The sequence below is a fragment of the Papilio machaon genome, chromosome 3 (assembly GCF_912999745.1).
Source record: "Papilio machaon chromosome 3, ilPapMach1.1, whole genome shotgun sequence".
In the NCBI taxonomy this organism is placed as follows: domain Eukaryota; kingdom Metazoa; phylum Arthropoda; class Insecta; order Lepidoptera; family Papilionidae; genus Papilio; species Papilio machaon.
The window spans coordinates 3610930-3626029 of NC_059988.1; the positions used below are offsets into that span (position 1 = coordinate 3610930).

Below are 15100 nucleotides of genomic sequence, written 5' to 3' on the forward strand. Positions count from 1 at the left end.
TTCACTTTGTTATAATTGATATTGCGCACACATTAAATACCGAAGGTCGTTGAAATTCAATTTCCGTGCTAAAATTTTAGTGCTATTGCTTACGTCTTCTTAATTCTACCTTTAATTGTTATTAACCCAATAGCTTATGTCGAGTACAATTCAATTAGTCTGATGTTTTCTTTGTCCGTCTTTTATTTACGAATAAACAATTAATCTGTATGCAGGGCGAAGGCTTCTGTTATACCGTCTCATTAAATATGCGTTTCTGTTCGTCTACAGCCTTTGTCTCTAAATGTTAATGTGTCTCATTTTGTTTCCGTTATTGTATACGATTTGTTGATGTATGTTTATATTTTCTTACGACGCAATATGTTTTCTACATCTAATGACGTAATCATAATAAACTCATACTGCGGCAGTGCAAGGGTTAACCATGAATTACTGTTGCAACAAACTGTACCACTTTTAACCTTTTCAATGAAATGTTACGCACACTCATTATCTCGTAATAATTCTTTAATTGTGGAAATCTTTCAAAACATTCAAGATTAATTGGAAAATAAACAAATAAATTGTGTTTAATTAACGTGTTGTTAAAATCTCGTTAGTTATTATTTTTATCAATTTTCTCTTATTATTTCCTCTTAATGTCAATAATATTTTTTATTTACTTGTATGACTATTATTTATATTATAGATCAAAGAATCAGCAGAAGTAACTTTCACAGTGCCATTATGACAATTTCTCGTTATATTTAATATTTATTAGGAGTTTTACGAATATCGCCTTTACCATGAAAATTATTATACGTGTTATTAACTGCGAGCGTACATTTCTTTGATGTGGTGAACTTAAGCATTTTAATACTTGTCAACTGCTTCCTTTATAATTCATTTTGTATTTCGTTGTCGTTTGATTAATATTTTTCTGAATTGTTACTTTTAAAATTCGAGTGGTATTTAATGTTTCGTGATGTATTACAGTGAGTTTTCACTGTTTTAACACGTGCATATCGAAGCTGGAAAGCACAAACGCTGTAACCCTTGAAATCGCGAATATGTTTTACACACGTTAATAATTTCAACCATTATCAAACGATAATGATTTTATTATAGGTTAGCACAAACTACACAACATTGCCAAATACCGCATGCTTGTAGGCGTATCAGCTCACGAGTTATCATTTTTTGGCTCTCCTGTAAAGTTCATACTTTCGGGGTTACAGCGTTTACGCTTTCCAGCGTCGATATTAACAATATACTTCCTCCACGTTGTCTATGAAAAAAATCGGAGAAAACAATGATGTTTCTAAATCAGTGAATTTAATGATAGTTAATATTTACGTTGACAGAAAATATTGAGGGATTAAAATCTGTTTCTTCAATACTAGTTAGTTTAAATAAGGAAAGATTTCCTTTCGGAAAAATTATAGTGAATAAATCTCATGTTAATCAACATTATGTTATGGTGGTTAAATAAATTAATTAAATGTGTTTGCTCATAGCGTGGTGCAGGTACTAAGCCATTAGCATATTAAGGTGGGTTCACATTTACAGGCAAGTAACCGTGCCCTATCACACTCAAGGCGTAATTGCCGTGAAGTGAGCATTTCTAGAGGTTGTTGTACAACATGTTTGTCAATAAATGTTGCTCCACATATTACAATCCCGGTTACCTGTATCTTAATGCACTAGATTTAAAGAGTTCGTCTAAATTTGCTTAAAGATAATAAAAAGGGGTATGATAAAATAATATCACATTTTTATTTATTTAAAGCTTTCCTTTATTTTAGGCTACTGTGACATTTTAAGTATGCAGATTGTTTGAATTTAAATATTATTGTCTTTCATTAAATAACTCTTATTAACTAATGCTGTGCAGATGAGCATGCGAGGTAAATCCGGCAATAAAGAAATTAAAATTGGAAAACATTTTACAAAATGTTACGTCTGCTGGGTATTCCCAGGTTCCAACTAATTCATCAGATTGGTGAATATAAATGAGATCACAAGCGTCTTTACTTTTTTCCTGTACATTTTAGCGATTTACAAAACGGAATAAAATAAAAACCTTAAAGATGTTATTCGTTTTAATCGTAAAGGTATTACACGTATTATATCTAAACAAAATAAATATAAGTCTCCAGTCTTTATTGTTTTCGCATCCATTGTCAAGCGTTAATCACTTTAAGTGTACTTTAAAGCCTTGGTGTTTGCTACAAACAGCCACAATTACCAAACATGTGCCAAACACCGATCACAAACGCTCAACACAAATAGGCATTACCACTTGGCGAACTTGCTAGTTTATTCCAGATTGGCAAGATCATAACTCAATATACTTTGATTTGTGTAGAAAAACCGACACCGACGCAGATCACTGACACAAACACCGAACACCAAACAAAAACAGGCAAACACCTATCCACACGTTCATGTTTGTTATTTGGTATTCGTTGCTCGCCGTTATTTGCCAAGCGTGAGTAGCCGGCTTTATATGATTTTATTTATTTATTTCTCTTAGGATGAAGTTACATTAAACTCACGTTTCGCTTATTCAATAATCATTAATCCCGTGAATAAAAATTTCCACAGTAAAACCTTTGGGAACATAAACAAGATGAAACATCAAAAAGCTTTTGATTACGATGCTTTTCTACGAACGCTCAAGCGACACGTTTTAGCTGCCGCTTTGTTTCCCCGTCACGCGTTCTGTTTGTCTAACAAACCTTTTAAATGATTCATTATGGCTAACATTTTGTTCTTAAAGTGAAATTTGTTTAAAATTTTTATTGTAAATTAAAAATACAACTTCGAATACATGCTGATAATACGAGTACGTAGAATCAGTGTAGTAAACACGCACCTATGCGTCTGTTTACTATGCTTATTTTTACTACCGATTAGTAATTATGCATCACTAGTTGTGAGTAGAAAATGTTTGCAAGAATCACATATTGCCAACATGTTCATTCTAATAACTAGCATTACAGTCCGAAAGTGATTAAACTAAAATAATGAGATATACTGCGCGTATCGTATATTAAAGTCCTTTGTAGAATTATAATTTCACGTGTAAATAATCTTTTTCTAAAAGATATATAAGTTTATTTCTGATGTTGTTTAGGGTTAGATGTCTCTCCTTATTTCACCGTATCACCTGTAAGATTTCTTTTTTGTAGTCTTACTTGTGAACAATTTGTTATCATTGCTCCACATATAATAAACATTAATGTAAAGTAAAGCTTATTTGAACATCGTTAACGTATTAATTGAAAATAATGTTCATGATAATATTTTGTATTTTGTCAAATTTGTGAATCAGGTATAATATTTATAAGAAATCTGTTCATGTTTCTAGTTAGGGCAGTTTATCGACTTTGGAATTAATGTTCTTGCTATTTTTAATAATAAACAGTACGCGCTCAATGAATGTCAATTAATAAACACAATTGTAAGGTGACCTTGGCGGCGTGTCGGACGCTACTGATTGTTATTCTCGAGCTATTTCATTGCATATGCACATCGATGACAACGCCGGTGTTAAATAAAATGCTCACATGTGCCTACTCATGTTACCGCATTCGATTGGTGAAAATATAGTAAAAATTTTAATCGATTCTGAATACGCAATCGTTCACAGTACAACGATTTTATCGGCGATTCGAGTCGTTAAATCGATAATGAAATCGAACTTAACAACTCGAGTTGGCCGCTTATTTATAAAATTGTACGGCAACTTTCCCCACGACGCGACGCGCGCCACGCCGCACCACTATGCGGTGACGACTATGCAGTTACGAAAGCTGAACCTTATATGGCGTAAGCACTTGATGCTGTGATTTTTTTATACGTGATTTTCACATTGTTGCATCCCTTCAATGATACGTCTAGACATGTTAACCTTATTTCTAACAAGTATTGTGATATCAGATCTAATGACAGGTCATCTGAATTGTTAATAATAACGGTTTTGATTTTGATGTTAATAAATTAGACAACTTTAAATTTGTTTGTATAGTCGATCGCCTAGGGGCTATGACGTCCAACTCACGATCTAGAGCTTGTGACCTCGCTCATGACAGTATTCAGGAATGTGGTCCTAAAGCAAGTAGCTCACTTAAACGATATTGATCCTCCTATTAGAATCTGATGTAAAGGTTTTTTGAAATTGCACATTCAAATTATGAACTTAATTACACTTCATAGTCGTAAAAAACCTTCATTTCTAGACTTTTATGTTCTAAATTTAATACTATTGACTATAGATAATAAAGTTGCATCAAATACGAAGTTAAAGTTTTTTTTTCATTTGTAACTAAAGATTAAGATTTTCAGTCCATTCAGTTATATCACAGTTTATTTCTCCTACCGGTATTCTTGTACTAATCTTGTTAGATTGTACATAAACAGGCACCAAAGTGAGAATTGTATTTAAAAAATATATATTTTATGTCTACGATAACAAGGAAGTATGATTTATTCACACGTACTCTAGTCACGCGGCGAGAGAATCAAATATTACCGTTTACTTTAACATGTGCAAGCTTCCTCTATAACCATTTAACATTTTTAATATCAACAGCGGCGACCAAACGGAAGTTGTACACTATTAAATTTAAGACGGATGTCTGACCATACTAAATTAATATTACTTGTGACATTGTGAATATATGATTACATTTTTAATCTTGCTAAGGAACCTTGTGGGTCAGAGCTGGAAGTATTAATTCAGAGAGTTGATTCACACAACGTAGGCACCAACAACTACCAAAATCAAGGGTACACTAAGACTTGTTCTTATTTCTTACATTTTTGTTTCATAAATTATCTTCTTAATGGTCCATACATTTGTTAGAAATTTTAAAATACTTATGCTTGCGCAATCACTAGCTACTATCCCATGTTAATTAATTCGTATATATGAAGTTGTAAAGTTTAAACATGTTGTGAATAGTAATAACGTACTTGCGTAAGTGCTTCCGTTTATTTATGACGTGGAAATATTTAAAAGGTTTCTTAAATGAACTTATATCAGATTAATGCGTTTTATTACCTTAAGGCTATTTCAGACTTAATTATGCAAGTTGTTTTAAAGAAATAAAAAACACGAGTAAAATTAAAGCTATTAATCGCATTTTCGTGAGCAAATTTTCTAGAAAATTTGTGAGATTTGTTTTAACCAAGTACATGTGTATTCTGAATAATTTAAGTAATCACAAGTTTTTTATGACTCGTTAAATATCGAATTCAGTGGTATAAGAAAATGATTTCCATAAATGCGTGAATACTGAAATGTATCCAAACCAGTTTTAAGTAGACTGAGATTATAAATTACATATCGTAGGATTGCTAAGAATATGAGATTAATTTTGAACTTTCTCGTTTCTTCGTAGATTCATTGGATTTCCCATAGTGATTACCTCTTCTATCGCTAAGTTATATTAAGCTTTTACAAATGTAACTCTTTTGTTTTGTGTAATATTTAATTAAAACATATTCACGATACTTAATATACGAAATTATCTTACTAATATTATAAATGCGAATGTTTGGATGGATGGATGTTTGTTTGAAGGTATCTTCGGAACGGCTGCCCAGATCTTTATAAAATTTGGCATAGATGTAGAAGATAGTCTGGCAGAACACATAGGCTACTTATTAAGTTTTTTTTAATTCCGCGCGAACGGAGTCTCGGCCAAAAGCTAGTATGTATTATAAGTATTAAGTAATCTTTCTTTCTTATCCAATATTACATATTGTCTCGTGATTCGTCAGCTTATTATGATATATCAAAATAGCAGCCTAAGTATAAAATTTATTTTAGTTTTTTGCCGTATTAGGGTTAATATTGTGAGTAACAAAACTATTTTGGTTGAGTAAAATATCATTTTGTAATAACTTCTGTGACAAAATAACTAAACTGACCTTAACTTACAAAATTTGAGTCAGTCTGAGTCACTTGCATTTTATGAGCTGGGCTAAAATGCGATTATGCTGCGATAATAATAAATGTCAACCAGATAATCTAATTCTATATATACTTTATGTTATGACAGCTTCGCAGTACAATGATGGATTAGCTTAGATTAATACTTATGTAATATATTCTTTTCAGTAGCAAACGTTGAGGTTTGCCGGCGGGAGGTTTATTGTGATACTGTCATATCTCTTACACATTTGTGACAAATGTGTTCAATCCATCTTCTTTACCCATATACTGTTGAAGTATATAATGAACTGCTATTCGTTATCATTACGATGACTACTTATGCTAATGTAAACCAACAGACTTATCGGGTTTGCTACACAAATGCTTTACGCGATAGCTTTTTCTATTATTGAATTCGTATAAAATGTTTTAAGGAAAGTGAAGGTCAATCTGAAGAACAATCAAAATATATTTGTACACTTTCGAAAAATGTTTGGAAATAGTTGTGGTGACTTTAATAGGCGCTCCCCGTGAGTGCAGTGTTAGTGTCGAAAGTGCAAGTGCCGATTAGTTAAACGATGAGTGGTGGAGAGCCGACGCTGACGGAGCCGCCGGTGCCTCTGGCGCTGGCACGGTTGCAGGCGCGCGTGGGCCGCGTGCCCCGCAACGCGCGACCCCACCCGCGCCGGCAAAGCCTCGCACTCGCCAGCCTGCAGGAGGCTGCCGATGAGACGCCACGCCGTTACAGCGACGAGGCCTATACTCCGGACACCGACGACGATGAAGCCTTCTACGATCCTATCCAAAGCAAACCATCGAAGCCCGCGTCCAATGGCCGGCGGGCTTCCGAGGCTACGTTTGCCGAGCGATACAGGAAATTCAACGAGTTCGACGGGCCGCCGCCCGAGGTACCACGGCGAGCGTCCCTGGCCGTGCCCGTCGGCGACGGCTTCGGACACAGTGACAAAGGCAGACGGCGCTCGTGGGCCGCAAAGCTACAGCTCGAACGTAAAAAGCGACGGAAATCGGGCGGCAACGATACCGATGACGAGATCGACCCACCTGTTTACATGCGACAGAAGAGACCCTCCTGGTGGAATGTCTTCGTGCCCGATAACATGCTAAAACAAAGGTATAAAAATATTATAACCTTATATTACTTGTTTTCTATACTAACACATTGATGTGTTAAAAAAGGTCGTTGTGTTGTTTTATAACTAAATTCTCAATGTTCTTATCTTAAAACAGAAAAAAACAGTCGTCACATATTAATCAAGCTGCGCGTTATTACTTGCGTACATAATACAAGCAGAACGTAATTCATGAATAAAAAACTACTTCGCTACATTAGATACATCTCGTAAGGAATCGTTCGAATACCTATCGGCGTGCGCGTATGGGATTGCAATGAAAATGTATGTACAGAGCACCATGACATGACCTCCTTGACCCAGTGGCCCAAGTGCGATTGTTAATAGTTAACTGTGCGTACTTTGTCAGGGTTGGTAGCATTCGTAACGATTTGCTCTCGTTTATAAACTCATGTTTGTTGACATTTTTATAATGTTTCAGTAATAGATTTAATTATCTGTGCTATGTTATGAAATAACAATTGACTATAAATGTCTTAATATAAACTTAACTTTCTCCATATTATGTAGGTTGCTATGTGAATATGACTCGACGATCAATAGATTGCTTTCTAATTTAGGGAATTAAGTCCGTCTCAAAAATAAGTTTAATCATCGTAATGATCGTATATACAGCCTCTAGTTATATATATATTACAAATGATTATGTAAAAGTGTTTTTAATTTTATATATGAGCATTATATTATGTACTTTGTATCTCTTGCTGTTATATTGGATTATAAATTCATATTCACATAAAACACTCGAGTGTAGTTTGTATTGCGATCCTTATCACAATGTTTATAGAATACTTACTTTAGAGTTATATATAAAAGTGGAGTGGCGAAAAATTCCATGTGCCGAGGTCCTCTGTCAGTTTGTTCAACCCATTGTAAATAATTTATACTGGACGGATATATTTATGACTTTTTAAGAGTAATCTGTCACAGATGCTATCAAGATTTATGCGCGGAATCGTTCCTTATCTGAGTTATTTTTGTTTTTAAATTACGAGTAAACTTTACAATTATTGCAATACGGACACTGGTATCCTTATCCAGGATATGTTAAGGTTATGTTTTATATCTTCCGGTCACTTCTACAATGTTCATGATAATAAGTATTCTGTATTCGTGTGGATAAACAAAGTCTTACTTTAAAAATGTTTTATTAATTTTAAATTTTCAGTAGAGTTGTCAATTTTTTTTAACAGTATAATTTTTTTCTATTCGTTCACCAACATGCGTCTTGTAAGTTATCACTTATTTTCTTCGCACAATTTGACAGAGAAAGGCATTTAATCATTATTATTCTCACTGTGTGTACTTTCCAAATATTGGGTATTACCGTAACCGCCCTTGTTAATAAAACAAAAAATCTATAGTAATTTTTCATATTTGATTTGTTAACCGTCCATAAAGTCGTCCACAGTACAAGAATGGGTGTTTGATTAAAGAAAAAATTACGCAGATTGCACAAGTTCGGCTTTTATTTTCAACTGCATTTCATATTTGTTAATTGTCAATGAACTTATTACTCTAATCAATATGAAGTATATTAGATGTGACTCGCTTTTTATACAAGAACAAGAAGTGAACGTATCTCGACCAAAACGATAACTTATCTACCAACGAATGGTACTTCATCATCATCATCAGCTCACTATACGTCCCCACTGAGGGGCTCGGAGCCTACCCCAAGTTAGGGGTGACTAGGCCATAGTCAACCACGCTGGCCAAGTGCGGGTTAGTTGACTTCACACATATCATTGAATTTCTTCTCAGATATGTGCAGGTTGCATCACGATGTTTTCCTTCACCGTAAGAACGTCGGATAAATGTACATATGTAAATCGAAAATCGAAAAACACATTGGTACATGGCGGGATTCGAACCCTGGACCTGCAGATTGCAAGTCAAGTGCTTAACCCCTGAGCCACCGACGCTCTGGTAATGGTACTTACGTCATGGTAATTGCTCATTATGATTGGGCAAGATCATCTTCGTAAAGAACCATCGAATTCGAGAGAAAAATCGGAGGCATATTATTGATGGATTTACGAGCATATTCCTTTTGTATTCGTGTAATCCTTTCGATGAGATAAAAGGTATACCTTTTAAATCATGTCCGGGTTTGGTTATCCTATGGAATTATTTTACTACAGTTTCAATCTATACCCTTTATAACCATAATTTTGCAAAGCGCGTTATAGTAAAAACGTTTCCTTATTTTTGTAAAATTCGCCCTAAACTCTACAAATGAGAAGAGCATACTTTGTATTCCTTAGTGTTATAATTAAAATGTTTATTTATCAGTAAATATAATGATTCAGGTTCAAGTTAATCATACCAGGATGTTGTTGCTTACTCAGCAAAACAATAAAGACGTCGTCCTTTGCGGTGTTACCTTTAAAACTTTAAACACAGAATGTTCATACTTCAGTGGGACTAGCATGAATATTTGTTTCAATCGCCATTGTATCGTTATCGACAAAATTCGTATTAAATTTGCAGCGCCCTATCGGGTGTAAAGTTCCCCCAAAAAACTCATACTAACTTTGACATCATTGACACTAATGATACGAAGGCGATTGTCTCAAATATTTGTGCTAAGCCCACTATAATTGCAAAATTATATAAAAATGTTCTAAAATCATAAGTCATGGTAAAATATAACGTATTTTTTGTATAAAACTTTCCACATTAAAAAAAAATCTGTTATATTTGATACCAAAGTGTTTGGTACCGCGAATACTTAACTCTGTATATTACTGCTAATCATTTATTATTTGTACTTTCAATAGAAGTTTTAGCGGTTCACGATTTCTTTGGATCATCGCTGATCGACCGTGTACAGCATTTTAACGTCTTTTTTATTTGTTTTATGTGAACAAAACATTTTCACCTTGATCGGTTTGATATCTCTTTTTACAGGATTACTGAGATGAGTAATCGTGTCTTCACAAGAAATTACGATTTTTTTTTCTTTTGTTATTTCTGCTGTATATTTTTTACTTAACTATCAAATATCGTGGCAATAATATATCTAATATATAATATCTGATTGCTACCAAATTGATTACAATCAATTCAGTGCATTACATGTAAATTTTAGTCAAATATATCGTGTCATATTCCAGAAAAAAATGTTTAAAATATATAATGTAAAGATAAAGTAATGTTTCCTTTTTATCGCGTTATATTTACAATACATAGTATTTCTTATATAAGTATATAGACATTTTGTAAGGTTATTTTAAAGCATTTTTTTAGATTCGCAATAAAATGCCGAATGAATCACAGTTCGTTGTATATTTAAATTACGAAATGTTTACATAAAGTAGGAAACACATTCGTGCATTATTATATCAAGACACGCAGCTTTATTAGCATAGACCTTCTGCCCACTCGTAGCCAGTTCCGCTAAAATATATAAATACATACAAACGTTTACTATGTTATATGTAAATTGTCTTCCGATTCAAGAAGGTGATTATAATAAGTCAATAAGCTTTTAGTCTGTTAGGTGTCTTACTTACCTATTTGTAAACTTAAGTACATATTTCAATTAAGACTTCTAAAAACAATAGGCTCGTATTAACATAGAAATTATTCGACATTTTAAAACAAGTTGGTATATTAATCAGTAACAAAGCCATGAAAATGATTTGTAACATTAACTGGATAATCCGGTTATCGTTTTATGTTTCTAATTTAGTCGTACTGACAACTGTATACACAGATCTATTACATTGTGACATCCTGTAGGTATCAGAAAGGCGGCGCGTCACGGGGCGCAAGCGCAGGTGGTTTCATCATCTCGCTTGGCCTTTGCGTCAGTTTCCGCAATCGTACGTTCACCTTTGTTTCTTTGTGCCACAGACCACTTACCTTATGCTCTGCTTTGGAATTATATTTATAATGATATCCACGAATCTCATTTAAAGCTCTTTTAAGTGATTAAAATTTTAATGAACATTTTCTTACCGTTATTGTGTTTTCAACACAAGGCTCGGCTGTAATGGTGTCAGCTGGGAAAATATAATGCCAGTGATTAGTTACATTTAATTCAAACTTCAAGTATGTTATAATTTTTAAGAACTAAATATAAAATAGTGCAGTTTTCTTTTTAACAAACTTACATAAAATAAAAGGCGCACCTCAATGGTGACATTTTGACCAAGGTCAGGTCTTACAATGAATCTAAATGATATCCGTAAAGTTTTACAACAAGCGGTAGAAAACCAACTACACTGGATAAGTTTAGTATTACAATCTAATTGTCTGCTTAGACACAAGCAAATTCTTCCTCTTCTATTTATTTATTTTCATTGACAAACGTCAATCAAGATTGTTAAATGCTATGCTTGCATATAATTTAATGAATTATCGCGCGAAATTAAGAAGAAACTTAATAAGTAGCCTATGTGTTCTTCCAGACTATCTTCTAAATCTGTGCCAAATTCCATGGATCCTTTCAACTGTTCCAGAGATACCTTCAAAGAAACATCCATCCATTTAAACTTTCACATTTTTAATATTAATAAGATTTACATATAGATACAGTAGATGTCAGTAATCTATTAAAAGACCTACTGTTCGTTTGGACTTGTATCTTCTTACGAGAAACTTTATCTGATAGTTTTTTGTTTGTTTCTTTTTCCATTAGATTTGTTACCACTAAAATATTAAATTATCATAATTAAACTATCATAGCTAAAGCTAGAATATGTTAGGACTTGTGCCAGTATCAGATTAATAGACCATAAATTATAAAGTTTATAGTTACATCATTATTCAAATGGTTAATAGTAAATCTTATTTTAATAGTGATTGTTGGCTGTAGAAAATATTTTGTACACAATGTAGCTGCAAGACCGCTCTCCCACGCACAGCCGTCTGGCCGATATCGACACATATTGTTTATATTCCGACAGCATATGAAGTCATGTTGTTTCGCTAGTGTCAATGTTCACATTTTTGTCAGTAAACAGCAAAAAGTCTGAGCTGAGTTTTTGTATACGAAATCGTCTTTATTATAAAGATGGTGAATTTCGACCTTTCTTTATCTTACAAATATTATAAATGCGAATGTTTAGATGGATGGATGATTGTTTGAAGGTATCTCTGGAATAGCTCAACGGATCTTGATGAAATTTGGCACTGATGTAGAATATAGTCTGGAAAAACACATAGGCTACTTATTAAGTTTTCTTTTAATTCCGCGCGGACTGAGTCGCAGGCGACAGCTAATTCTTTTAAATTTTTGGTAAATGAAGTGGGGATATTGATTGAGGCTTCACGTCACTGCCATAGTACCCACCTCTTTTCCTCTGTAACATGTCCGAATTTAAGTATAAAACTAAACCTGGTTACAAACAATGTTTCGTTTATATATGTAGTATAATTAAATCCAATGACTTTGTTGTTTTTAATTCAGAAATGTTTATTTTTATTGCTGGTGTACGACTTTGACATTTTGGAAAGTTACAACTTTGCTTAAACGGAAACAAAACATTGTTTTTAATAGTTGTATTTAGAGCTTATAATTTTTATCTTGTATTTCTTGTCTTTATCGAATGATTGGAGCACATGAAATTTTAAATCAACGCTATCTACATTTTTTTGATTAACAAAATGTACTCCAATTATTTATTCACGATTTCCTTTGATTCGAAACACTACAAGTTTGTTTTCCTATTAAAGTGCTTTGTTTCACGTGACCTGTTACAAAAATAGTGCCGCGCCTTTGAGGATAATCGATAACTATTAAAAATCGTGTATTAGAATGTTTACAGGGTGTTATAAAATAATGTTTAGAATTCTGTAGCACTCTAGTCATTATTAACACTAAATATATTTATTGCATATATAAAAATTTTGACATGAACATAAAATTTATAAATTTGTTTTAATTATTAAAATTTTAATTCATACATTTCGACGAATTTTTGATTAATAGATGAAGACGTGAAAGTTATGTATGTCTCAGGGGTGTGCCAAATATTACTTTTGTTTATGTCAATAAAAACATTTTTGTGTTTAGATTTGGCTACAGGCCAGTCAGTACGTGTTATGTCTGGTGCAAATCATCGTCAGCTATCGCAAAATGTTGTGTGTAAACAACGTTTGCATCTCACACATGTCTTGTTAGTTAGTATTTTGAACGTAAGATGGAATATTATATTTCGCGCGCACTATTTGCTATTTTAAAAATAAATCGTGTGTCCTAGTATGTTATATTTTGTGATTGTTCTTATGTCCAAATGAATAGAAGAGACAATCAAAGCTTAAGTTAATTAACGATGTAATTACGTACCTAGTTGTTTATTCAAAATTCTTATAAGTAGCATTTAAAAGAATACATTATCAATAAGGAACCATGAAAATCTTTGTAAAATGACATTTTTATACCATGTTCTCCTTAAATTTGTTTTTAAGTTACACATTTTTATTATTTCTGCGATGACGAAGTCGCGGGCGACCGCTAGTTAAATTTTTCTTTCAGCGCACTAGCACGGGCGCTTTTTTAACGCTCCGTTAAAACTCGGCGTTGGCGGTTCTCGAGCGATGAACGTTTTAAAATAACTCTTGTTTCCTTTGTTTAGTGATCAAAATAATACACTAATATGCGTAATGCAGTGTCGTTTTTTTATAGCGCTGCCGTATGAACAGATTCATGAAAATGCATTTATTCTATGGGAGCGCTTTTTTAGCGCGCGTTAAAAAAATGCCTGAGCATATGGGCTTATAGGTCTGAAAGGACCAGTGACGTATATAATTCCGTTTAAAGACTATATACGTTATAGGAAATGTTTTTGGCCATATTTGACCAATATTACTTACCTAATCTAAGAGTTCTAAGTATTTACTTAATACCGGATATTTACATCAAAGTATTTCCTGTAAATTTGTTAAAAAGTAGGCGATTATGGAGCCGCTTATGCTTCAAGTTATGCAAGTACGAAGGTGTGTGCTCGATAAATATGCAGGCAAAATGGCCGCCGTTAAAGGGAAAAAATCGATGTTATAAATCTGTTGTAAATGCCGCTTAGCCCGAAGCCTCTATTGTTCCGTAATAGAGGCACCCCCTTCGCTGGCGTTTGCTAATACTTTGGAGATTTTCCATTTTCCACGTATTGAAAATTTAATAAGGTTGAAAAGACACAAGATTGAGGAAATCATGGTTCGTTTCCTATAGAAAATTTCAATTTTCCATGGAAAATGTCATAAAAGTGTAAGAATGTTGTGCTTGAAAGTAAGAGTTATTTGTATTTCACATAATGTTCCAGTTAATAAAATTGGAGTTTCTGTATGTTATATGGAAAAAAGGCATATTTCAAGTACACGATGAAATATTTAGTATTTCATCATGTACTTGAAATATGCCTTTATAAAATTTTTGCCTGTTTGTCTGTCCGCAGCCGCGTTTGTTCCGAGTATTCTCCGAAACGATTTTCACAGGCATGTTATATGCTACTTTTTATATCTCGCGCTGACAAAGTCACGGGCGATCGCTAGTGAAATATAAAATTTATCATGTTATACCTATACATAGTGAAATTTGACAGCTGGTCTCATTCAAAAATTATATTTCTTTGTAGTTTACTTACGCATATAAAATAATCATATAATATTATTGCCTCGCATATTGAACGAACAGAAATTTATTTCATGATATCTTTGTTCGTTGTTTATGAAAAGCAGGCGTAATTACGTTAACAATAAAATAAAATAGACACGTTTAATATTTGTTTATATCATGTATTCTCTTTAGCGTCTGGTTTATTTACTATAGTTAATGTTATATTCACGATCATTATTTCTCATGAATGTTTTCAACACGGTTCTTTATATTTAATGTCTGATTTAAGACGACTAACTAGTTTGATGACCCCATGTGGATTTCACGAGAAAATATACAGATTCCGCTCAGGTTCTCCTGCTTACAGCGTAGTTGCAAACTGCATTTGCTCATTTAATTTAGCATATCCATTTTTCATATTTCGCAGTCAATTAATCTTGCTATGATTGAAATGTGTGATAA

The 15100-nt window shown here is 33.3% G+C and overlaps 1 protein-coding gene across 11 annotated transcripts in view; it reads left to right on the forward strand.

The window, feature by feature from the left end:
• The window catches only part of LOC106712390 (TLD domain-containing protein 2), an 83160-nt gene that overhangs the window by 21465 nt on the left and 46595 nt on the right, over positions 1 to 15100 (forward strand). For 3 of the 11 annotated variants that reach the window (XM_045686409.1, XM_045686411.1, XM_014504921.2), the window contains exon 1: positions 6358 to 7055. The exons of 3 other annotated variants lie outside the window; for them this stretch is intronic. In XM_045686409.1, the coding sequence (XP_045542365.1) occupies positions 6502 to 7055 (554 nt within the window). In that variant the 5' untranslated portion in view covers positions 6358 to 6501. Of the gene's footprint in view, positions 1 to 6353; positions 7056 to 15100 lie in introns of those variants that run through there. 5 more of the 11 variants (XM_045686417.1, XM_045686410.1, XM_014504918.2 and 2 more) reach the window with 5 other exon arrangements.